General features: G+C 41.2%; 1 protein-coding gene across 5 annotated transcripts in view; it reads right to left on the bottom strand.

The window, feature by feature from the left end:
• The window catches only part of fmn1 (formin 1), a 367,109-nt gene that overhangs the window by 300,466 nt on the left and 41,503 nt on the right, over window positions 1-25,140 (bottom strand). For 4 of the 5 annotated variants that reach the window (XM_043697987.1, XM_043697990.1, XM_043697988.1 and 1 more), the window contains exon 4: window positions 9,765-9,879. In XM_043697987.1, coding sequence (XP_043553922.1) covers window positions 9,765-9,879 — 115 coding nt within the window. Of the gene's footprint in view, window positions 1-9,764; window positions 9,880-20,315; window positions 22,717-25,140 lie in introns of those variants that run through there. The other variant, XM_043697991.1, reaches the window with a different exon arrangement.

The raw sequence follows: 25,140 nt of genomic DNA, 5'->3' as shown, positions 1-25,140 counted from the left end.
GAATTGAGCTATAGGGAGAAGTTGAATAGGCTGGGGGGGGAGGGGGGGGAAGAAGGGGGAGGGGAAAAGATATAAAGGAGACGTAAGGGGCAACATTTTCACAGAGGGTGGTACGTGTATGGAATGAGCTGCCAGAGGAAGTGGTGGAGGCTGGTTTATTTAAAAGGCATTTGGATGGGTATATGAATAGGAAGGGTTTGGAGGGATATGGACCAGATACTGGCAGGCAGGACTAGATTGGGTTGGGATATCTGGTCGGCATGGACGGGTTGGACCGAAGGGTCTGTTTCTATGCTGTACATCTCTATGACACCACTCCAAATGCTTAAAACATATCAAAATCTTTTCTGTAGACTGTGTCCTCCACACTGCTTACTTGCCCCAGAAATTTGCATCAGCTGCAACAAGATGTCAGCATGTTAAACTCAATCCCTTATCTGTGTGGTGGAACTTGCTGGAGTAATTGAGTCATTTCATTTTAAAGTCTCTTTTCAGACTATGCATCTATCTGTAATTCCAATTTTACATTGTTTCACCTTGTTATCAAGTCATTGCTCTGCGCCATTACATCAGCATTTTGCATTTCACACGACCCACTGACATCATTCTGAATTCAGTATGAGGAAAAGCTTTTCATTTAAAAAATAAATTGTGAATTTTTGATTTCAAAGATTAGATTGGATTAGAATCCCTACAGTATGGAAAGAGGCCATTTAGCCCAACAAGTCCACACCGACCCTCCGAAGAATAAGCCGTCCAGACACATTCCCCTACCCTATACTTACCCCTGACCAATGCACCTAACACTACAGGCAATTCACCTGACCTGCACATCTTTTCTCCAAAACAACTTTTCAAAGGAGAACATCCAAGCAAATAGGTATTTTTTGTGAAAGAAATTGGTGCTTTTGGTGTCACTCCACATTGCAAACTAGCTATCCAGCCAACTGACCAACTGACTCCTTTCTGACCATCTTAATGACTGGGTGCAATTCAAGGCTCATTCATCAGCTTCAAAGAAACAAGCAAATTATTGAGAACCACACACTGAACTTAGTTGCGAGACCTTCAGTGTGAAAATTCTAATCACTGAAAATTTACTCTGCGTGAATATCCGACCATCAGAACATTTAGGCAATGTCTTTTAACAAAATATATACTGTTCATAAGTTTATAAGCAACTTATAAACATAAAACTATCTGTAGAACAAACTATGTCTATATTTCGAAAGAACCCTAACATTGTGCTAAAACATTTTTTCACTGGTTTTAGTATCTGGGAAGATTTCATTGAATAGTTCTGATAGTCGGAGTAATTCTGATCATTAAGAGCATGCAACTTTTTTTGTCAAGTGTCATGTTTCTGAAATAATGTATCAGTTGCTCACATAATACATTAGGTAATGAAAACAATTAGTTTAGATTAAAAGCGTAGGAAATCCTTGGAATTACGAAAAAGAACCAGAAATTCAGAGCATTTAATGGCAGTCTTACTCCACATTTCTGGGGTCTAATTCGGAGACATATTTCAAAATTGTTTCTGAAACTGAAGAAGGTGGACTTTCGCCGTGTTTTCAAGGAACCCAAAGCCCCTGAAGGGAATAAAAATACTGTGCTGTTGTTACTGCTAGTTCAGTATTCATAATGTTCTGCTCAATGAATTCTACTTGATTCATAATCACCAGTCCTTTGTACCTAGTTAGATCAAGCAGAACTGAAGTCCAGGACACTGTTGCTATAATTTAAATAATTCAGAATTCAAACATCTTAAATAAAAGGGTTTTGTATCTGAAGAACCCCTTGGTCTTCTATTAGTCTGACACTTCTCCTTGGAGGGGGTGCATTGAGTGTCGGTGTGTCACGTTTTAGACAGAAGGACTCTCCCATTTAAAATGAAGATAAAGAGAGATTCTATTTTTCTCTCAGAATTTCAAGAGATCAGAATTCCCTTCCCCAGCATGAAGGCTCGGTCACTGAATATATTCTAGGCTGAGTTAGACAGAATTCTGATTTCACAAGGGAGTCAAGATTGTTGGGGGAGGTAGGGATGTGGTGCCAGGCAAGGAAGCGAATTTAAGGCCACAACCAAATCAGCCATATTCTTATTAAATTGGCACAGTAGGTTTGATGGGCCAAATGGCCTATTCCTGATCCAGTTTTGGAAGGATCCCAAGGAATGTTAAGCAATCACTTTTTTTTTATTTGCTCGTGGGATATGGATGTCACTGAACAGGCAAGCATTTTTGGCCAATCACCCTGCAGAAGTGAGCTGTTCAACCATACTGCTGCAATTCTTGGAGTGTAAATACACTCAGTGCTGTTAAAGAACACAGAATTTCAGGATTTTGACCCAGTGACTGTGAATGTTGGGATAGTGTGCGGTTTGGAGGAAACATGGTGTTGGTTGTGTTGTTCTGCTGCCCCTGTCACTCTAGGTGGTAGAGACCATGGGGTTAAAAGGTGCGGTCTGAGGAGCCTTGGTGAGTTACTGCAGTACACCCTGTTGATGGTAAACATTGCTGCCAATCAAGTGGCCTGCTGGTTCAGGAAAAGAAATCTAACAATCAAAAGGATGAATACGTTTAGGCACTATTCTGTATCATCATCAGCAAATCATCGTGATCTTGTCCTTTAATGAAGAAAAATGTCTCAAAGCATTTGATACATTGACAGGAAACTTAATGCGTGTTTTTGGAGCTACACTCATCCAAGCAAGTGGAGAATATTGTATCACACTCCTGATTTGTGCTTTGTGGTGAAGAGGCTTTGGGAAAACAGAAGGTGAGTTACTCATTGCAGAATTCTTTTGTAGTCACATATTTATATGAGTGATCCAGTTCAATTTCTGGTTAATGTTAATTCCCATGGTGTGGATAGTAGAGGATATAGCCACGCCATTGAATGTTGAGGACATGGCAAGATTGTATTCTAACATTAGCTTTATGCTACCAGTCCATATCAGATTCGCTGTAGCTAATGAATAGCAAAGGGCTTTGTAGGTTCTATCATTGACAGCTCTGTAGCTGATATTTGGTTTTGTCTGGAGTACGTTACAGCTACTGAAACTACATAACAAAAAGACCTTTTTTAATTCAGTAATCAATAGCTTTATCAACAACATGATCAGTGCAATTTGCAGAAACATTAAGTTTTGTTCATGCAGTATGCAAATATGCAAACTATTCTTTTCATTGGCAAACAATTCTGAGTCAAATGCTTTTTGCCTTTAAAGTTCACTGGGCTGGAATGAATTATTCTCATCGACAGAAACAAAACATCTTTTGTCTAAACATAATCCCCAAGAATAATAAATGCTTAGATGTTCGTTGCAGTCCATTAGAGTAGTTTTGTAAAAATCTGCAAGAAGATCGCTATTCATTGATTGATACATTTTATGACCTTAATAGCAATGCATAACAAAACATGGTTATGAATCTTTATCCTCCAACTGACAATCACCTGATGAAGGAGCATCGCTCCGAAAGCTAGTGTGCTTCCAATTAAACCTGTTGGACTATTACCTGGTGTTGTGTGATTTTTAACTTTATCCTCCAACTGATTAAGATATAATCTTATCCAGGAAAGGAAATCCAAGGAAAAAAAAAGGATGAATAAGTTCAGGCATTATTCTGTATCATCATCATCAACAACAAATCATCATGATCTTGAGTCTTTAATGAGGAAAATGTCTCAAGGCGCTTGATACATTGAAAGGAAAAATAATGTGAACCAAAAAAGGAAAGATAATAAAGGGTAACAAATGCCTGGTCAGAGTGACAGTCTTTCAAAGTTGAATCTAAATAAAGTGGGAAGTACAGAGAATTGGTGGACAATTAGAGCAGGGAAACACATGGCTGGCCACCAATGATAGAATGAGATGTGGAGGCATGAACATAAGCTGGAAATAGAGGAACACATAATTTAAAATAAAGATTTTATTAATTCGCTAGATGTTGTTGTCACTGGGAAGGCCAGTATTAATTGCCCATGCCTAACATTTCGAATCAAGTGGCTTGCTAGGTCACGCAAGGCGTCAGTAACAGCCAACTACCTCTTGCTGAAAAATTGAAGTCAAATAGGGCAGATTTCGCTCAAGAACATTATCCATCTCGTTATTCAGAATCGGGGTAAGGGAGTATTTCTACAATTACTAGTGCTCTTCCTAACACATTCAAGGCATCCAATGTCTGAGTTCAAAAAGTTGAATCACATGAACTTAGCAAGATATAACTAAAGTAGGCAAATACTGGCCACTGGCAAATCAGGCCTGTTTTGCACTTGATTTACATCTAAACAATGGGTGACAGGCCAGTGATTTCTATCCAATTAAATACAGTTGGAAAGGATTTGCAGTCTTCAATCAGTAAATAAGTTACTGACAGATAATTCAATGAGTAAAAAGGTCCAAAAAATTTGGCTCAATTGCATTGGTTTTCTTGCTGCAATTTCCTAGATATTGTCAAGACCAGCAAAAAAAAATGTTGAGTTTTATGTACAAGTTGTATTCAATATAATGCATTTTTCACCTTTTAGAATCATAGAGATGTACAGCATGGAAACAGACCCTTCGGTCCAACCCGTCCATGCCGACTAGATATCCCAACCCAATCTAGATTAGAGTGGTGCTGGAAAAACCCAATCTTGTCCCACCTGCCAGCACCCTGCCCATATCCCTCCAAACCCTTCCTATTCATATACCCATCCAAATGCCTCTTAAATGTTGCAATTGTACCAGCCTCCACCACATCCTCTGGCAGCTCATTCCATACACGTACCACCCTCTGTGTGAAACAGTTGCCCCTTAGGTCTCTTTTATATCTTTCCCCTCCAAACCTAAACCTATGCCCTCTAATTCTGGACTCCCCGACCCCAGGGAAAAGACTTTGTCTATTTATCCTATCCATGCCCCTCATAATTTTGTAAATCGCTATAAGGTTACCCCTCAGCCTCCGTGCTCCAGGGAAAACAGCCGCAGCATGTTCAGCCTCTCATTGTAGCTCAGATCCGCCAACCCTGGCAACATCCTTGTAAATCTTTTCTGAACCCTTTCAGGTTTCACTATCCTATCTACCTGTGACTCCACTTTCAAGGAGCTATGAACCTGCACTCCAAGATCTCTTTGTTCAGCAACACTCCCGAGGACCATACCATTAAGTGTATAAGTCCTGCTATGATTTGCTTTCCCAAAATGCAGCAGCACCTCGCATTTATCGGGATTAAACTCCATCTGCCACTTCACAGACCATTGACCCATCTTGTCAAGATCCTGTTGTAATCTGAGGTAACCCTCTTCGCTGTGCACAACACCTCCAATTTTGGTGTCATCTGCAAACTTACTAACTGTGCCTCTTATGCTTGCATCCAAATCATTTATGTAAATGACAAAAAGTAGAGGACCCAGCACCGATCCTTGTGGCACTCCACTGGTCACAGGCCTCCAGTCTGAAAAACAACCCTCCACCATCACCTTCTATCCTCTACCTTTGAGCCAGTTCTGTATCCAAATGCCTAGTTCTCCCTGTGTTCCATGAGATCTAACTTTGTTAAACAGTCTCCCGTGGGGAACCTTGTTGAACGCCTTACTGAAGTCCATATAGATCATACCTATCGCTCTGCCCCCATCAATCCTCTTTGTTACTTCTTCAAAAACCTCAATCAAGTTTGTGAGACATGATTTCCCACGCACAAAGCCATGTTGACTATCCCGAACCAGTCCTTGCCTTTCCAAAGACATGCACATTCTGGCCCTCAGGATTCCCTCCAACAACTTGCCCACCACCAAGGTCAGGCTCACCGGTCTATAGTTCCTTGGCTTGTCTTTACCGCCCTTCTTAAACAGTGGCATCATATTTGCCAACCTCCAGTCTTCCGGCACCTCACCTGTGACCATCGATGATACAAATATCTCAGCAAGAGGCCCAGCAATCACTTCTCGAGCTTCCCACAGAGTTTGCAGCACTCCTTTTCAAAAATACTTTGGGCTGGATTTTACCGGGAGTTGTATTCCCTGCACCCCCTTCTCCTCTCCTCCAAATGAAAAATCGGCTCACCTTATTACACTGGGGCCTTCCTTAATTGATTCCAGAGAAGGTATCCAACCACCAGATGGCAGCAAGTTCCACTTAGAGAGCAGCCCACCAACATGATTGGCCATCAATTCTTGGAGACCCAGACTTGGTAGGTTCGACAGTGACCATTGCTGGGACTGCCATGATACTGTGGCTTTAAGAGATGCATTTGTCTTTTGACAAGCTGTAGTACTGAGCTGTCTATTGAAAACCCATAAAGTAAACAGCCTGTGAATCCTAGGGTTGTTTGTAAAAGTAGGAACAATAGTAGCAGACTGTGGGCAAGCTGACACAGAACCAGGATCTTTAGTTTTAGATTTTCAGTAGCAGCTGCTGGAGTCTTGAAGCTGGATGTGGAAGCAGTTTGTTCTCTCTCCATTATGGCTAAAAACTGGGGGTTCTCTTTCTGCTGCTTGAATTATATGTGGGACAATTTGTTTTCGTGGATCTGCCTTTTGCCAACTTTATAACTTTGTTGTGTTACTATATTGGAACAGTTACTGTTTAGTTATTAAATAATCTATTATTCTGTTTTCCAACAAAGTTATTCCAATTTCTTCTTTTTGCAGTATTTTAACTATTGTTTATGAGTAAAGTGAGATTTTGCTTCAAATCTGGTTGTTTGACCATTCGAATTGCATTCGGAACTCAATGCCTAGCATTTGCCTTTACAATAACATATTTTGAGCGGGGGTAGGGGAGCCTGGCCTGGTTCATAACAGGACCATAGGCAATCCTTGAGAAGAAGGGATCATAGATTGGAGACTTTGGAAGGGACCAGCTGGCAGACGCTGGAGGAAGGGGAGGGGGGACGGGGAGGGAGGCGACTGAGTTTGAGAGGGAAGGAGAGGATAAAGAGCTCTGCGATCTTGGTGGAGGCAGGAAATACTTCCAATGGCCTCCCCCCGTAGCCACCCCACCTCTTTGCTCAACAGCAGCCAGTGCAGAGAAAACTGCTGGGGCTACTTATCTGACAAGGCAAAAAAGTGTGGACTGCAGATGCTGGAAATTAGAGTCGAGAGTGTGGTGCTGGAAAAGCACAGCAGGTCTGGTAGCATCAGACGATTCTCCTGCTCCTTGGATGCTGTCTGACTTACTTATCTGACAAGCCCTGTGATGAGCAAAACAGGAGAGGAGCTGGAATGAGAACCTAAAGAGGCCTTTACCTGACCTCCAAACTGCTTCAATAGACATAAGTACCTTCCCACTCGCGCTAATATAGAATACTGGCCTGGGTGAGCATTGACAAATTGGGCCGTACCCTCTACCTGTGTTCACCTATCACTACCTCACCAGTCTGCCCCTCTCCTTGCCCAAAACAGTTCCCACACCACCTTCATCTGTAGCTCCCCTCACCCCCATTGCTAGTCCTGAAGAAGGGTTACACCCGAAACGTTGACTTCTCCACCTCCTGATGCTGCCTGGCTTGTTGTGTTCTTCCAGCCTCCTGCTTGTCTACTTTGGGTGAGCAAGGAGGCAGTGGGAAGGCCACATGCTTTAATTTTACCAAGTGGAGGGGATCACAAAATCCAGCTCCCCCATCTTAGAATCAGGACTACAAGGCTGACCAAGCATTCAAGAGATCTTAATCACTGCTGGGAGTTTGCAACAATTGGCCAGATTTTCAGGCTTTCATTTGGTTTTCAAATAAACCGGAATGCTCAAAAAATATAAGGTATATTTTGGAAGGATTCTGAAACTAAAAACAAAATTGACCAAGGAATTGTTTGTTTCCGTAAAGTAATTTTAGTAGAAAATTGTTATTTATTTAAAACTCATTTTCAGTTATTTAAAATCAGGCCAGTCATACATCCTGAATTGATGCTGAATTACAATACATAATTTTTGTGATAACTTATTTTTCAGTTGTACTAATCAAAGCTTACTATGTTACCACTATTGAATGTATCAAGGAATATCGATTAAAACTAAATTTGCACTTGAATCAGGAAAAGTGAAAATTTTAGCTCATTCTTCCAATTTATTAATCATTTCTTGATTTTTATTAATTTTATGCTTAAACAATTAACCTGGATATTATACATTAGAAGTACCAAGGAATGGTGGAAATTGAAGAAAAAACATCAAAAAGCATTTTGAGCAACTTATTGGAACCTATTGACAGAATGTGCTTTTATGGTGCCACCAACAGGAGTATTGCAGGTAGTTTACATTGTTACATGATGGGGGGAAGCAAATCTAATAACAAACAGCAGGTTTTACACAGATGCTCCATAGCTTGATGCCTTTGTTTCTAAATCTGCAAATAATATTGCACAAAACCATTCAGAAGTGAATTGGACATTCTTGTGCTTTTGTCCTAAGGAGTACAAGACACAAACATACAGCAACATGTCTCTCTTATCAGCAATGATCAAGGAGTGTTAACTTGCTTTATAACCTAATGTGTAGAGACAGCATATCAAGATTCAAGTAACATAGACTTCTAGGCATTTACAGCATTGGAGGGCACTCAGACCATTATGTCCATGATCGTCAATAAAGATATGACCACACTAATCCCATTTTCCTGCCATTGGCCCATAACTCTGACGCATATGGTAACATGAGTGAGTGTCTAAATGTTGCTTACATGTCAAGTTTTAGACTTAAGCATACTTTCAACCATGGGTCCTAGATTCCCACCTCCTTCTGTGGTTAGCACTGCTGCCTCACAGTGCCAGGGACCTGGGTTCAATTCCACGCTCAGGCAACTGTCTGTGTGGAGTTTGCACATTCTTCCTGGTACTCCGGTTTCCTTGCACAGTACAAATATGTACGGGTTAGATGGATTGGCATTGTTAACTTTCCCATTGTGTCTAGGGATGTGCAGGCTAGGTGGGTTAGCCATGGGAAATTCAGGGTAATAATGATAGGGAGGGGGATGTGTCTGGGTGGGATGCACTTCAGAGGGTTGGTGTGGATTCGATGGGCCAAAAGGCCTGCTTCCATACTGTAGAAATTCTATGATTAGAAAGGAAAACATTTTCCCTCAACTTTCCTCTTAGCTTATTGACCAAGATAAAATGTCCCTTCCAATCCACTGTATCAATACCTCTCATAATCTTGTACATTTCTATCAAGTCCTTTCTCAACCTTTGCTGATCCACGGAATACAATCCCAGCATATCGGATTTTTCCTCATATGACAGCCTCTCCAGCCCAGGTAGCATCCTGGAAAATCTCGTCTGCAACTTCTCCAGTGCAATCACATCTTTTGCTGAACATGATTTCCTTCTGGTCACATTTGCTGACATTTAAAGCACAGAAAAATTAAACGTTTAAAATTAAGGACCTAATTACCTGTGTGGCTATTGTACAAAATAAAAGAAAAAGTAACAGCTTCACCACAAGGTTAATCTGCTACATGATAGCAGTTCATCAACTATACATTGAAAGCTTTTAGTCAATGAGCTTCATGTTTCTGATCACAAAAGTTCAACTCCCCTTCTACTTACTTTTATATCTTTTCAGATCCAACTCCTGGCTGCTTATTGCATTAAGGCTGTGAATGTGAGCAGGACAAAAAAGGTGCATTCCAATGTATAAAATTCACATTTACAGATACGTCACAATGATTCAAAATCATTCAAAACAAATAAGGGTTTAACATGGTAAAACAAATGCATCAGTGCATTTTCTACCTGTTTTCTTAAGGAACACGAAGAGCTGTTCAGTGATTGTATTGATTCCTACCTGCTTCAGTATACTTCAAACCCACTTTCTCTTCCTCATCTTTTGGTTTGGGAGGTGGCCAAATGGCCTGGAGCCGTCCAGGAGTTCGGTCTTCAAATTCTGATGGAGATATATCCTGTGATTAAAATAAAGAAGCAGAACATCAACAAAAACAGGAGTAATAACATGAATATCTAAAAATTGTTCTAATTTCAACCTTATTAATGACATTCTATTATGGCTTATGTCTAGAATAGTCTCTTTCGGGCATAAGCCCTCCTGAAGAAGGGCTTATGCCCGAAACGTCGATTCTCCTGTTCCCTGGATGCTGCCTGACCTGCTGCGCCTTTCCAGCAACACATTTCCAGCTCTGATCTCCAGCATCTGCAGACCTCACTTTCTCCTCTCTTTGTGGAATATCTATCTTCCACTTTGATCCCTTCCATTTTTATTGTAAAGACAAATTTCATTAATGCAATCAGTTTTTGATTATTGGACAAACAGAGATGGAGTCAGCTACTTTACAATTGTCATACTTCTGTTTTCCTGGTCTTTTTGGGTTCCTAACAGCCAGAGAAAAAATGTCAGAACAGGTTACTACAATGCCATGTGCAGTTAAGCACTCTTCCATTATTCTTTAGGTAGATATTCAGATGGTGAAATTTCAATTCTGATTTTTAAGTCTGGAATTCGGACAGACCCACAACAATGTAGCAGAGTCTTAAATGTACTTTGAAATGGCTGAGCATGCCATTCAGTTAGATCATATTGCAATGAAATTGAAGACATGAAACTAGATGAACCGCCAAGATTTAACCAGGTGTCTGGAAACAGCAATAGCAAACTCATCCCTGTTGGGATCCTGTCAACCTCTCCCTTGCCAATGACTGCAGACTCTGCTTGAATTGGGAGAGTTGTCCCACAGTTTAGTTAAGGACCAATCCAACAAAGAATCATGAAATTACAGACAATCAGAATGACTATGCCTAAGACATTGTCGTCATGATTTCTCTGTGCATGTCTGGTCACATTGATTGGCCAGACCCACCAGGAATAATGGCATAGTGGTACACATTCAAGAGGGAGTTGCTCTGGGAATCCTTAACATTGTCTCTGCAGCACATGAAGTCTCATGGCATCAGGTCAAACATGGACAAGGAAAACTACTATCACTTACGAATTGTAATAAGACTTCCTTGCTCCTATATTCTCAGTCCTGGCAAGTGAAGGTAAGAAGCCTACATGGCTTCTTCACCAGCCTGCTTCCTCCGCTGACACCTTCAGGATCTATAGACTGGGATAACATGGTCCCTTTGTCCCTCATTACACCATGAATAGCAGGTCCCGGGGAGTATACTCTTCCCTTATTAGACTTCCCAAACTATATCACTCACAGTTATCGGAATTATACTCTGTCTGCTGTTGCTCTGCCCAATTTACCAGCTGATCAATATCAGACTGTTTCCATAATAACCCTTCATCACTTTTTGGCTCTTATTTGTTAACCAGTCTCAGATACAGATTTCCAACTTGAACCCAAGTTGGCAAACTGGATCCAAAATTGGTTAATCAATCCTCATTAATATACCCATCACTGATGCATCTGTCCACAAGACTATTGTTAGAAATAACCATCACATAATCCTTGTGAATACAAAGTCCTGCCTTCACATTGAAGATCCCTTCAGTCTGTTGAGTGACACTACCACTGTGTTAAATGGAACAGATTTTGAACAGAGCTAGCAAAGCTGACCATCCATGAGATGCCGTGAGCCATCAGCAACACTGGAACTGGGTTCAACCACATTCTGTAATCTCAGTCTGGCATAGCCCCTACTCTACCATTACCATCCAGTCAGGGTACCAAAACTAGATCAATGAAGAGTGCTGGAGGGCAGGCCAGGAGCAACACCAGGTGTTCCTAAGATTTAGATGGTACCCTGAAGCCATAACAAATGAGTACTTAAATATGAAAGTGTTAACAGCATATGGTTGGTAGAGCTCAGCAATGCCACAAGAAATGGGTCAGATCTAAGCTCTGCAGTCTCTTCACATCCATTCCTAAATGGTGAAGAACAGTTAAACAACTCACTGGAGGAGGTCTCTATATATATTCACATCCTTAATGATGAGGGAGCTTAGCACATCAGTGCAAAAGCCAAGGCTGAAGCATTTACAACAAGCATCAGCCAGAAGTACTGAGTAAATGTTCCATCTTGGCCTCTTATTAAATTCAAATTTAAGAATGCCAGTCTTCAACCAATTCAGTTCACTCGGTACAATGTCAAGAAATGGCTGAAGGTACTAGATACTGCAAACACAATGGGCCCTGACAACATTCAGTAATAGTTCTGTATTCACAACCCTTTGAGCAAAGATATTAATCTCCAGCATAAATGGTCTACCCTCTATTCTGTAGCAGTGTCTCTGGTTCTAGACTCTCCAACCAAGGAAAATATCTTATGTATCTAGTCTGCCCAGCCTTGTTAGGATTTTATATGTTGAATTAGATCTCCTCTCATCCTTCTAAACTCTAGTAAGTACAGGCCCAGTCAAACCAATCTCTCCACATAGGACATTGCTGCCGTTCCTGAATGTCTTCTGCACCTTCTTTATTACATGTGTGTCCTTTCTTAAATAGGGAGACCAGAACTGTTCACAAGGCATACAAGACTGTGGACCAAGTGCTCCAAAATATTATTAAAATGATTTAATGAAATGAAAACAGAAATTGCTGGAGAAACTCGCAGGTCTGGAAGCATCAGTGGAGAGAAAGCAGAGTCAACATTTTAGTTCCAGCGGCTCTTCTTCGGAATGTACAGGATGTACATCTCAACTCAAACGTTCTAACAATGATTGCCAATATATCATTTGCCCTCCTAGCTTGCTATATCTGCATGTCCATTTTCACTGACTGTTATGCAAGGACACTCAGATCCATTTGTACATTCATACTTGCCAAGATATTAAAATAATTTAAATAATACTGTTCCTTACTGCTTTTTGCACAACTTCACATTTCGCCATGTTCTACAACATTGCCACGAGTTTGCCCATTCACTTAACTGGTTTCAATCTCACTGAACCTCTTTGCGTCCTCCTCACAAATCCACCAAGTATTTTGTCATCAGCAAACTTGGAAAGGTTGCATTTGATTGACTCACCCAGGTCCTTTATATATATTGTGAATAGTTGGGGCCCCAAGCACAGATCTCTGAGTACAACGAGTCACTGTCTGACACCATGGGAAAAAAAAGACTGACTTATTCTCATTTTTGTTTTCCACCCATCAATAAATCTCAATTCACGGAGGTGTATTACCCCGCCCCTCCATCACATGTGCTTTAACTTCGCCCAGTGATCTCTTATGAGACACCTTATCAAAATCCTTCTGAAAATCTCAGATAAAATAATAAATTCAGGATCTAGTACTTTCAGCACAATGAAAAATGTGAAGTCAAATTAAACATATGGACTCAAGAGCAATGTTAATCATGACATTTGACCTCAGTGAATGGACTATATAAAGTTGTTGCAGCTGTTTTCAGTTTAAGCCACAATTGAATGGTGAAGCAGACTCAATGGCTTAATTTCTGCTCCTCAATCTGGTGTTGTTATGGTCTTTATCATTCAGAGCAGAGAGATAAAGAGTGAGTTCTTGTGGAAATGAATTCATAAGGCATCTGCAGGAGTGTATTTGCTTATCTTGTCATTGCAATTATTTTCTCATGCTTTGCATATAGAACCACTTAATACTTTAAGTGGGTGGGGAGGCAGATTAATCTGATTTTACAGTAAAATTTCCTACCACACCCTCATTTGTGATTTAAATTGACATGTAGTTATATGCCCCAAGAACAGCATGCAAAATATGGTCACACACAATTGTTTCAAGTTGATTTCTGTGCATTGAAACTGAGAATATAGAATAGTCGGAATGGGGCTTGTCTGCATGCATTATGGGAAGAGAAGGAATAAAGAAAATTGGTATGTTTATGGGTCTATGAGAACACTATCCTCCAGGTGCGAGCTGGGTCCAAGGAATAATTCCTACAAAGAAAGCCTAAAGCTTGATTGGTCCTCAATGTGGCCTCATTTAAATTAGGCTGGCATTGACATTCCAGTTTTGGAACTGCTCATTCAGCAGGAGTAAGACGCAACAGATATGTTCATACAGAAAATTTCTGAAATGGAACCCACATGAATTCAGCTTCAGGACCAGCTAGTCCATGCTGAAATGCTTCCTCACACAGTGAAATTGGTTCTTTGCATCACTTTTATTCCTCAGCAAGTAGAATAATTGCAAATATATATCAACCCTATCTTGGTTTTGAGATCTGAGCTCAGCTGGAATGGTCTCCACCCTCACCAAAAAGAAAATACACATAGCAGACACTCCCTGCTTGGATACATTAGCATATCGCGTGTAGAATGAAGCCCTGTGACATAAACTAAACCTGTTCAGTTAAAAGGACACAGGCCTAGTAAAACTACAGCAGTGGCTAAAAACTCTGGATTCAAGTCCAATCAGAAGTTGATGGCTGTGGAAGGAATGCTCATAGTGTGACCAGATCAGTTATTTATCAACCTATTCCAACGCAGCTATGGTAGATGGTAAACAGCCACAAGTTAGCAGCCTGTTTCCTGAAAAATAGGCAGTGAAACCAGATGTAGGCATTTGCTTTGTCTGCATCATCTCAGTCTTGGGAAAACCTCTACATTAGTTATGAAATGAATTGGTCAGATATCCTCTCATTTTTGTTCCAACATTAGTTCTTACTAATGCTGTAGGATGTGGAGTCAAAATTGGATAGTAGATACTGAGAAATAAGAAAGGGATGATCACCTTATTGGGATTGGGCCAGGTGCTGACACGTGGGACTAGATTGGGTTGGGATATCTAGTCGGCATGGACAGGTTGGACCGAAGGGTCTGTTTCCATGCTGTACTTCTCTATGACTCTATCAGGAAAGATGGAAGGAGGACAGAAATTCAATCATGAAGTATAACAGTATGGTTATGATTGGAAAGAAACCAATTAAGTGCAGAATTGATCACAGAATCATAGAATCCCTGGACTGCAGTAAGAAGCCATTCAGCCCATTGAGTCTGCACCAACATTCCAAATACCATCCATCTAGCCCCAACCCTATTCCTATAACCTTGTTGTTACCACAGATAATCCAGCTCGCATACACATCCCTGAACACGACAGAAAGTTTAGCTTGGCCAATCCACCTGACCTTTACATTTCATTACAGTGTGGAAACAGGCCCTTCGGGCCAACAAGTCCACACCGACCCGCCGGAGCGCAACCCACCCATACCCCTACATTTACCCCTTGCCTAACACTACGGGCAATTTAGCATGGCCAATTCACCTGACCCGCACATCTTTGGACTGTGGGAGGAAACCGGAGCACCCGGAGGAAACCCACGCAGACACGGGGAGAACGTGCAAACTCCACACAGTCAGTCGCCTGAGGCGGGAATTGAACCCGGGTCTCAGGCACTGTGAGGCAGCAGTGCTAACCACTGTGCCACCGTGCCGCCCAGCACACCCGTGCCGACCTTCACACCTTTGGAATTGCAAGTGAGGATAGGCATTTCTATCGCAGAACCAGGTTTTATAAAAGGCAAATGTAATAGCATCTGCAAATTCCACAGGATGTAAAAGGAGTTTGCCTGTACCAGCATTTAGGGTATGGGACATGTGAAAATTAAAACAATTGTTTTTTGGATCATTGGAAGCTCTTCTGGGGTAGATATGACCTGTACAAGAAGGACGGATTGTACCTAAATTGAAAGGGGACTAACATACTGGCAGGGAGATTTGCTATAGCTGCTCAGGAGGATTTAAACTAGTAAGGTGGGGCTGGGGCTGGGGGAAAGAGGTGAGACCCAGGGAGATAGTGAGGAAAGAGATCAATCGGAGATTGGTACACTTGAAAACAAAGGCGAATCAAACAGTCAGGGCAGGCAGGGACAAAGCAGAGAACAAGGTAGGACACTGATAATAAAAAAAACTGTATTTATTTCAATGCAAGAGGCCTGACAGGGAAGGGAGATGAACTCAGGGCATAGTTAGGAACATGGGACTGGGATATCATAGCAAGTACAGAAACATGGCTCAAGGATGGACAGGACTGGCAGCTTAATGTTCCAGGATACAAATGCTACAGGAAGGATAGAAAGGGAGGCAAGAGAGGAGAGGGAGTGGCATTTTTGATAGGGGATAGCAATACAGCTGTACTGAGGGAGGATATTCCTGGAAATACATCCAAGCAAGTTATTTGGGTGGAACTGAGAAATAAGAAAGGGATGATCACCTTATTGGGATTGTATTATAGACCCCCTAATAGTCAGAGGGAAATTGAGAAACAAACTTGTAAGGAGATCTCAGCTATCTGTAAGAATAATAGGGTAGTTATGGAAGGGGATTTTAACTTTCCAAACATCGACTGGGACTGCCACAGTGTTAAGTGTGTTCAATAAAATCTTCTGATTCAGTATGTGGATGTACCTGCTAGAGAAGGTGCAAAACTTGACCTACTCTTGGAAAATAAGGCAGGGCAGGTGACTGAAGTGTGAATGGAGGAGCACTTTGGGGCCAGCGACCATAATTCTATTCGTTTTAAAATAGTGATGGAAAAAAGGATAGACCAAATCTAAAAGTTGAAGTTCTAAACTGAAGAAAGGCCAATTTTGATGGTATTAGGCAAGAACTTTCAAAAGCTGATTGGGGGGCAGATGTTCGCAGGTAAAGGGACGGCTGGAAAATGGGAAGCCTTCAGAAATGAGATAACGAGAGTCCAGAGAAAGTATATTCCTGTTAGTGTGAAAGGAAAGACTGGTAGGTATAGGGAATGCTGGATGACTAAAGAAATTGAGGGTTTGCTTAAGAAAAAGAAGGAAGCATATGTCAGATAGAGACAGGATAGATCAAGTGAATCCTTAGAGTGTAGAGGCAGTAGGAGTACACTTAAGAGGGAAATCAGGAGAGCAAAAAGGGGACATGGGATAGCTTTGGCAAATAGAATTAAGGAGAATCCAAAGGGTTTTTCACAAATCTGTTAAGGACAAAACGGTAAGTAGCGAAAGAATAGGGCTCCTCAAAGATCAACAAGGTGGCCTTTGTGTGGAGTCACAGAAGATGGGGGAGATACTAAACGAGTATTTTGCATCAGTCTTTACTGTGGAAAAACACATGGAAGATATCGAATGTAGGGAAATAGATGGTGACATCTTGAAATACGTCCATATTACAGAGGAGGAAGTGCTGGATGTCTTGAAACGTATAAAGCTGGATAAATCCCCAGGACCTGATCAGGTGTACCCTAGAACTCTGTGGGAAGCGAGAGAAGTGATTGTTGGGCTTTTTGCTAAGATATTTGTATCCTTGATAGTCACAGGTGAGGTGTCGGAAGACTGGAGGTTGGCTAACGTGGTGCCACTGTTTAAGAAGGGTGGTAAGGACAGGCCAGGAACTATAGGCCAGTGATCCTGACGTCTGAGTTGGGCAAGCTGTTGGAGGGAATCCTAAGGGAAAGCATGTACATTTATTTGGAAAGGCAAGGACTGATTAGGGATAGTCAACATGAATTTGTACATGGAAAATGATGTCTCACAAACTTGATTGAGTTTTTTGAAGTAACAGAGAGGATTGATAAGGGCAGAGTGGTAGATATGATCTACATGGACTTCAATAAGGCGTTTGACAAGGTTCCCTATGGGAGACTGATTAGAAAGGTTAGATCGCATGGAATACAGCGAGAACTAGCTATTTGTATACAGAACTGGCTCAAAGGTAGAAGACAGAGGGTGTTGGTGGAGGGTTGTTTTTCAGACTGGAGGCCTGTGACTAGTGGAGTGCCATAAAGATCGCTACTAGGTCCACTACGTTTCATCATTTATATAAATGATTTCCATTGAGCATAAGAGGTATAGTTAGTAAGTTTGCAGGTGACACCAAAATTGGAGGTGTAGTGGACAGCGAAGAGGGTTACCTCAGATTACAACAGGATCTTGACCAGATGGGTCAATGGGCTATGAAGTGGCAGATGGAGTTTAATTCAGATAAATGTGGTGCTGCATTTTGGGAAAGCAAATCTTAGCAGGCTTTATACACTTAATGGTAAGGTCCTAGGGAGTGTTGCGGAACAAAGAGACCTTGCAGTGCAGGTTCATAGCTCCTTGAAAGTGGAGTCACAGGTAAATAGGATAGTGAAAAAGGCGTTTGGTATGCTTTCCTTTATTGGTCACAGTATTGAATATAGGAGTTGGGAGGTCATGTTGTGGTTGTACAGGACATTGGTTAGGCCACTGTTGGAATATTGCATGCAGTGCTGGTCTCCTTCCTATCGGAAAGATGTTGTGAAACCTGAAAGAGTTCAGAAAAGATTTACAAGGATGTTGCCAGGGTTGGAGGATTTGAGCTATAGGGAGAGGCTGAACATGCTGGGGCTGTTTTCCCTTGAGCGTTGGAGGCTGAGGGGTGACCCCATAGAGGTTTATAAAATCATGAGGAGCATGGATTGGATAAATAGACAATGTCTTTTCCCTGGGGTGGGGAAGTCCAGAACTAGGGACCATAGGTTTAGGGTGAGAGGGGAAAGATATAAAAGAGACCTAAGGGGAAACCTTTTCACGCAGAGTGTGGTACGTGCATGGAATGAGCTGCCAGATGAAGTACAATTGCAAAGTTTAAAGAAATCTGAATGGGTATATGAATAGGAAGGGTTTGGAGGGATATGGGTTGGGTGCTGCCAGGTGGGACTAGATTGGGTCGGGATATCTCGTTGGCATGGACAAGTTGGACCGAAGGGTTTGTTTCCATGCTGTACATCTCTATGACTCTATGTTCCCACCCACCTCCATACTCAATATTACATCTAGAGAAGTAACATCAGCAAATGTTCTCTTTCTTTCTTCTCGATTATCCTTGTTTACCAGCCTCCAAACCCCAGCTGGCAGTTCTTTCCTGCTGCACCTCCTTCATCTCTGATCTGAAATAATCTGTTTCTCTCCTGATACACACTCTACCAACAGTTCCTGTTAATTCTCCATTAAGTCTTCATTCAAAGATTACATTTTGTGCTACAGAGAGGAGGTCCTGAATTCCAAAAAGACTGGAATACAGTAGTGCAACGATGAGTCAGCAGCCAGCATACAAAGGACAAGCATCAGCAGATTCAGTGCATCGGATTTGCAGCCATATCTCTGAGGCTAGTCAGCTAATTAGCTAAGGCAACTTCAACGCCTGGATTAGCGACTGATTTTACAATGACAGCTGTGCCACTGTTTCAGATTGAAAAAGACCGAAAATGTAACATCCAATTCAAACCATGTCACATTGTAAAAAAGCAAACATTCAACTTAAGAATTTGTTATTTTGCTATCTTAAAAATGATGTCAATGAACCAATACTCAGATAATGATGACTTAAAAAAATATTGGAAGCAGTATTTTCAATAGAAAATGACTGACCACTCTCACCTCAATCATGATCTTTCTAAGTTAAGAACGGTTTCCTTGTGTGTATATGTGTATGTGTGTATATATCTCTCTCAAGGGGGTGAAGGGATGGGACATTTATTGGTGACCTCCTTTTGACATCAGGTGCCCCAGCCCTCTCTCTGATATCTGAGCCCCCAGGTGCTTCCTCCCTGGCTGCCCGACAAATTATAACCCCTACTACCATCTCCCCACCCCTTTAAGCATTCACTTCCTAAACCAGCCTCGGACTAACTTGGTCTAGTGTGGGTTCCTCAGATTCTGGATACTGCTCATGGTCTCAACAGTAGCCATTGTTGCCAGCGGGGCCACAAAGCTGCCAACCAATATGGGGAGCAAGTCTCACCTCCAGCCTTGTTCCCAAATAAATTATCTGGTAAAGGGGTGGTGAACACCTTCAGTTGAAAAATTTCTGTTCCCATCTTTCCAAAAGCCAAATATTCATACATTTACGACCCATAGCAATTAAGGTACAACAACAAATCATACAACCAATACTACAGAAGCTCTACATTTTTATTTTACAATATTTTTTCCAGAGAATACCAATTAATAAAACAAACTGTTGAATTTGCTCTGCACTCACAACTGAGATTAAATTACACGCCAGAAACCTAGGCTGAAACTCTACTGAGGTAATGTTACACGGTCAGGGGTGTAGTCTTTCAGATGAAACATAAAAGTTGAGACCTCCTCTCCAGATGCATGTAAAAGATACCACCATATTGAACAGCAGGGGTGGTCCCTGCATATTTATCCCTCAGACCAACACTGTCATCACAGATCATTAGGTCATTATCACAATATTGTTTTTGGGACTTACAGCAAGCCATGCTGGCTGCTTTATTTCCAATGTTTTAACAGTGACATCAGTTTGAAACTACTTTACTGGCTGCAATGATGTAGCACATCCAGATCTCATGAAAAGTGTTTTCTATAATACGGATGTTTTTCTTTCAAAGAAAACACTAAAACATTTTAAATTATTCAGTAATTGATTGTAACACAGTCTGAAACATTTGCTAATACATTATATCTTTATAAATATTTTTCTACATACGGATTTTAATTCTGTAGATCCCAACTGGTGTTTCTGCTCAAATGGTTGTTTTGCGAAAGGCCTTTCAAAAATTGCCCTGAGTGACTCCTTCTCTTGCTTTTTCCTCCTTTTCAAATTTTCCAGTTCTGCTGACTTAGTTGCATCCCTCTTGCTAGGTTTTGCCATAAAGAATGATCTGAAACTCTCCAAAGCAGTCTCAGAAGTAGCAGACTGAGAAGCTACCACTGGTGCCTGCTCTGGTGGCGATGTTTCATTAGTGGTGATGGCGTGTTGAGATTGTTGGCCAGACGTATCCACTTTATCTTCAATTTTTGGGACATCAAAGATTAGCTGACTGAGTTGATCCAAAAAACCAGAATTTGTTTTCAGCTCTGGTGGTTTCCTGTCATCTTTCCTCTTTGGGAAAGATTCTGTTAAGAGTTTGGCTGCAGATTTTTGACCTGGTGTAGTCAACTTTAACATTGCTAAATCCACATCCTTCTGTTTGATCTCCGCAACAGTATCCTTGTCCTCACCTTTAGCACCTTTCTTTAGTAACCGTAATCCACTAAACAGGGGAGGCATTTGAAATGTCCGTTCTGTTTGTGATGGTAGAATTTCTTGATTGGGAACATTGTTAGAGTCAGCAGTTGATGTTGATGATATTAGATCTTTGCTTGACTCCTCCAATGAATTTTGCTCTGTTTCATTGTTTCCATCGTTAGAGGTTTCAGTAAGATCTTTACGGAGTTCCACTTGTGACATTAAATCCTCTTGTGACAATCTGAGTTCAGAAAGTGCCTTTGCCTCATCAGCTACAACAATGTTTTCTTGTTGCTGACTTGACGTAAGCTCATTATCCTTTGGCAGGTTTTGTTCCAAAATGTGCTTTGAATTTTCATCAACTGACAATGGAACCTCAGTCTCATGGATTTGTTGTTCTGCTGATCCAGCTTCTTCCTCTGACTCAGCGTCACTTGTTGTTTGAACAAGAATGACACGTACTGTACCTTCATCTTGGTCCATGCCTGACAGATTTGTGAGAGCGCGGGATTCCAAAGAACTTTCAGGGGCACAGGATTCTTCATTTCCCTTTTCAGTGCTTTCAATCGGAATGTTGAGATCTGTTGATTGGTCCTCGACCACTCTCTCATCAGCTTGCTTTGCTGCCTCTTTCACTTCATCAATAACTTTGTCAGAGACAACTGCAATATCCTTCTCCATATTTCCATCAGATTCATTGGCATCTAAAGATCGAAAGAAAGTCAACCGTGCACCTCTCTGGTCATTGTTTTGCTGTGTTGTTTCCGAGACAGATTTAATCCCGCTCCGTCGTCCCAGGAATGGCATTTTCATTGAAAAAGAAGAAAATAAGGATGCAGAACGCTCTGCTGCTGGTGTTGCTGAATCCTCTGTAGGTCCCACTGCAGCACCATTTCCACTGTTTACATTCTCCATCATTCTGCTGCTATGTATTGATGGTTACTCCCCTCTCCGAAAGTATTTGTCTGGTTAATGAGTTTAGGGCATCTTGTCTATCAACTGCTGACAGATTATCAGATTTATAATTTGTGCAATTGCCAAATCAATGTCTGAAATGAAATTTGATCCTTCTCAATCTGCTCTTAGATCATTGTGTCCTCAGAACCAAAACAAAATCTATATGCACTTACTGCAAGCTGTGTCTTTAAACATATGCAAGCTATTTTCCACACTATAGACCTCTGAAGCTTATATAAAGCTATATTATGTTCCTAACTAAAACAACAAAACTAAAACTTACTTCATCTTAAATCTACTTCAAATTTCTCTTAATATGAAGGCAACTTAATCCAGTTTTTGTGATACAACATTTAAAGATAAACTTGCTCCTCTCAAAATCAACAGAAAAACTATTCAGCGGAATAACTATGAGAAGGCCTGAATTTGTAAAGTAAACTCAAAACTGTCAGAATCCAAGTCAGCGAATGCTCGAGCGCAATGCCAAACCAGGGATAAACTTCAGAAAACATCTTTCCTGTGCTTTCTCCAGTCTCTCGACTTTCTTTACAGGCATTCCGGAACCAGAAATCTCGGGAGGCTACGACTGAACAGGCTTCTACAAGTATCCCAAACAGCCATCAGTTTTCCGGCATAGTAAAGGTGTTGTTCAACAGGCCTGAAAAGACAAGATGACTCTTCACTCAGGGGAATGCAGTTGGAAAGTTCTCGAGAGAGAATGAGAGAGTGCAAGTAACTCTCCTCCCCCGGCAGTTCCAGCCCTTCAGCTGTAACGCAGGTTTCCGGCTTTACTGTGAGGCAAGAAAGCCCTCAGCACTGGTTTCATGTTTCTCCTCTGACTCTCAGCTACTTCCGCAGTCCAGGCAGGTACTTATCAAAACACCGCACCCAACATGAACTATGTTAGTAGTGAGTTCACAGACAGTGCGCGTAACTGAGCAACTGTAGTGTCAGCAATGTAATCAGTATGATACGCACTGCAGTTTAAAAAGGAGAATATGAAATCATTTGTTTCAGCTGGAACTTGGTGAGCAGTTTTTTTTTGCTATAAATAGAATGATCGTCTTACCTAAGAAATCAGAATAAATCATAGTTCAAGTGTAACTAGACGTTCTGGCTTAAAAGTAAATGGGCATAAGATAAGAATGAGTGAGCATTGACCCTAGAAACAAAAAGCAGACAGTGAAGATCAATGGATTAGTAAACGAGCAGTGTACAAATGATCAACGGTGCAATTTTTTTTTCCACACTGACTAAGAGTGGGATGGTTCATGTTTGAAGTATGGGCAGCTCCTGACTTTGTAAATACTTACTGAGTTTGGATGAAAAAAATCAACATCTATTAAGTTTTAAGTTCATGGCTTATACTACAACATTAAAAAAAATCCCCTAAATTTAAAAACACCTGGTTTTGGGCAAAGTCGTGCACAGAATTTGTTTCAATAAATGCTTTCTGCTCAAAATGCTCTCGGCTGGTTCAAGTTTACTGGTGGATATTTAGTCTTAATGGGATGACAATGTAACCTTGATTACCCAGTATGCTTCTTATCCCAATTTTGGATCACATGTTAAACTTTCCACCTGTATCAGAGCTTTCTTTCTTCTAAACTGACAAAAATGCAATGGAGAGCTAGAGCCTCATTGTTTATTGACAATAATGATAGGGTGACCAGACGGCTCTATTTTTCTGGTACAGTTGCAGATTTTCATTAAATGTCCTGGTGTCCTCACATCGTTCAACTGACCGGTCTTTCAATTTTCTCTTACTAAGACCATCTTTAAATGATTGGCAATGAGAACAATGCAGCAGCAAAATGGTAACCGGAGGTAAATGGTAAACAGAGAAGATACAGCAGTCAGCCTATTCACTATCCTAGTTTTATGTTGACATTGTCTCTTGGTCACCTGACAATTGAAGATGTGCAGTAGGTAGTGTAGCTCTATATTGAAAAAACACTCAATAAAAGCTCCAGGAGGGACTAAACTGGATTGAAGTGTAATCACATGATCTCTCAGATTTCATGAATCTTGGTCTGATCAATGTGGCCTGGATTTGACAAAATCTAGTCATCTTATCCAACCTAACCAGAGTAGACGTTGGCACCCTGAGACTAGACTGGTGTGTTCTGGTGTTGTCAATCTCCATGAATGGAGGAGGAGGACATCGCACTTGTGCACCCACCCCATCCAGTGTGAGCTCCAGGATCCTGACTGAAAAGTGGTAGATTTATCCCTGTCTGCCATGTCTGGGGCAATGTTTGGGAACAGTGCAGGGCAGTTCTAGACCAACAGTGCTTGCCCAGGTGTACTGCAGTGTTTTATACAGTAGGTGGCACCTGCGTCAGTTCCAGAGTATCCCAGTGATTGGCAAGTTGTTCTGTCAGTGGCACAATGACAAGATCAGGTGGAATTTGGATGTGGTACACACTGCGAGGTCTCAAACAGCGATTAATGTAACACGTTTGGTAAGATTTAGCGATTAGACTTGCTCAACCTCTTGGTGAAAATCCCTCCAATATACAGGACACTATTTGCACTTAGCCTAAGAAAATGTACAGTTCAACTCCGCATCTCAAACACTGTGTGCAATTTTGATCGCCTTATCCCTGGAAGAATCTCAATATGTCATAGATGGTTCACAAGAATTTATCAGATTGATGCCTAGAATGAGTAGCTTGCTTTGTGAGGATAAGATAGAGAGGCTAGAACCATTTTGACTGGAGTTGACAAGCATGAGAGGTGATTTTATTGAAGTATCTAAGCTCCTGAATGGTTTTGACAAAGTGGACAGTGGTTTGCTCTTATGGGTACGTCCATAATTTACAGATACGGTTTTAAAATTAGGTGTTATCCATTTAGGATAGAAATAAAGAGACTTTCTTTCTCTCTGAAGATTGAGACACTTTGGAACTGTTTGCCTCAAATGTCAGTGGAAACAGGGTCAATTAATGTTTTTAAGGCAGAGATGAATAGATTGTAGAAAGGTAGGGGAAAATCAATGGTTAATGAGGGGAGCTGGGAATGTGGAATTCAAAACAAAAACAGACCAGCCATGATATTTATGAACACTGGAAGGGCCTCAAGGGACTGAATGACTTACTTCTCCCTTATTCCATGTGTTAATATGTCTAAACATCCCATGAGGGGGCATTAAATGCTGCCTTGTATTTCCCCTACTTCAATATTTCCACCTATTGGAATTCCAAGAATTCCCATCATTGATACAGAATCTCCAATAAGCACTTAGTCATTCTCTTCTCTTTTCGATCAGAGAATTCCCTTCCACTTTGCGTTGACAGAGCCCTTGACTGTGGTCCTGGGCAAGAAAAGGAAAAGGCTAAGAAAT

This window comes from Chiloscyllium plagiosum, chromosome 10, assembly GCF_004010195.1.
Source record: "Chiloscyllium plagiosum isolate BGI_BamShark_2017 chromosome 10, ASM401019v2, whole genome shotgun sequence".
NCBI classification, from domain to species: domain Eukaryota; kingdom Metazoa; phylum Chordata; class Chondrichthyes; order Orectolobiformes; family Hemiscylliidae; genus Chiloscyllium; species Chiloscyllium plagiosum.
The sequence above is the reverse complement of the archived record's forward strand: the minus strand, read 5'-3'. Positions and strand labels throughout refer to the sequence as shown.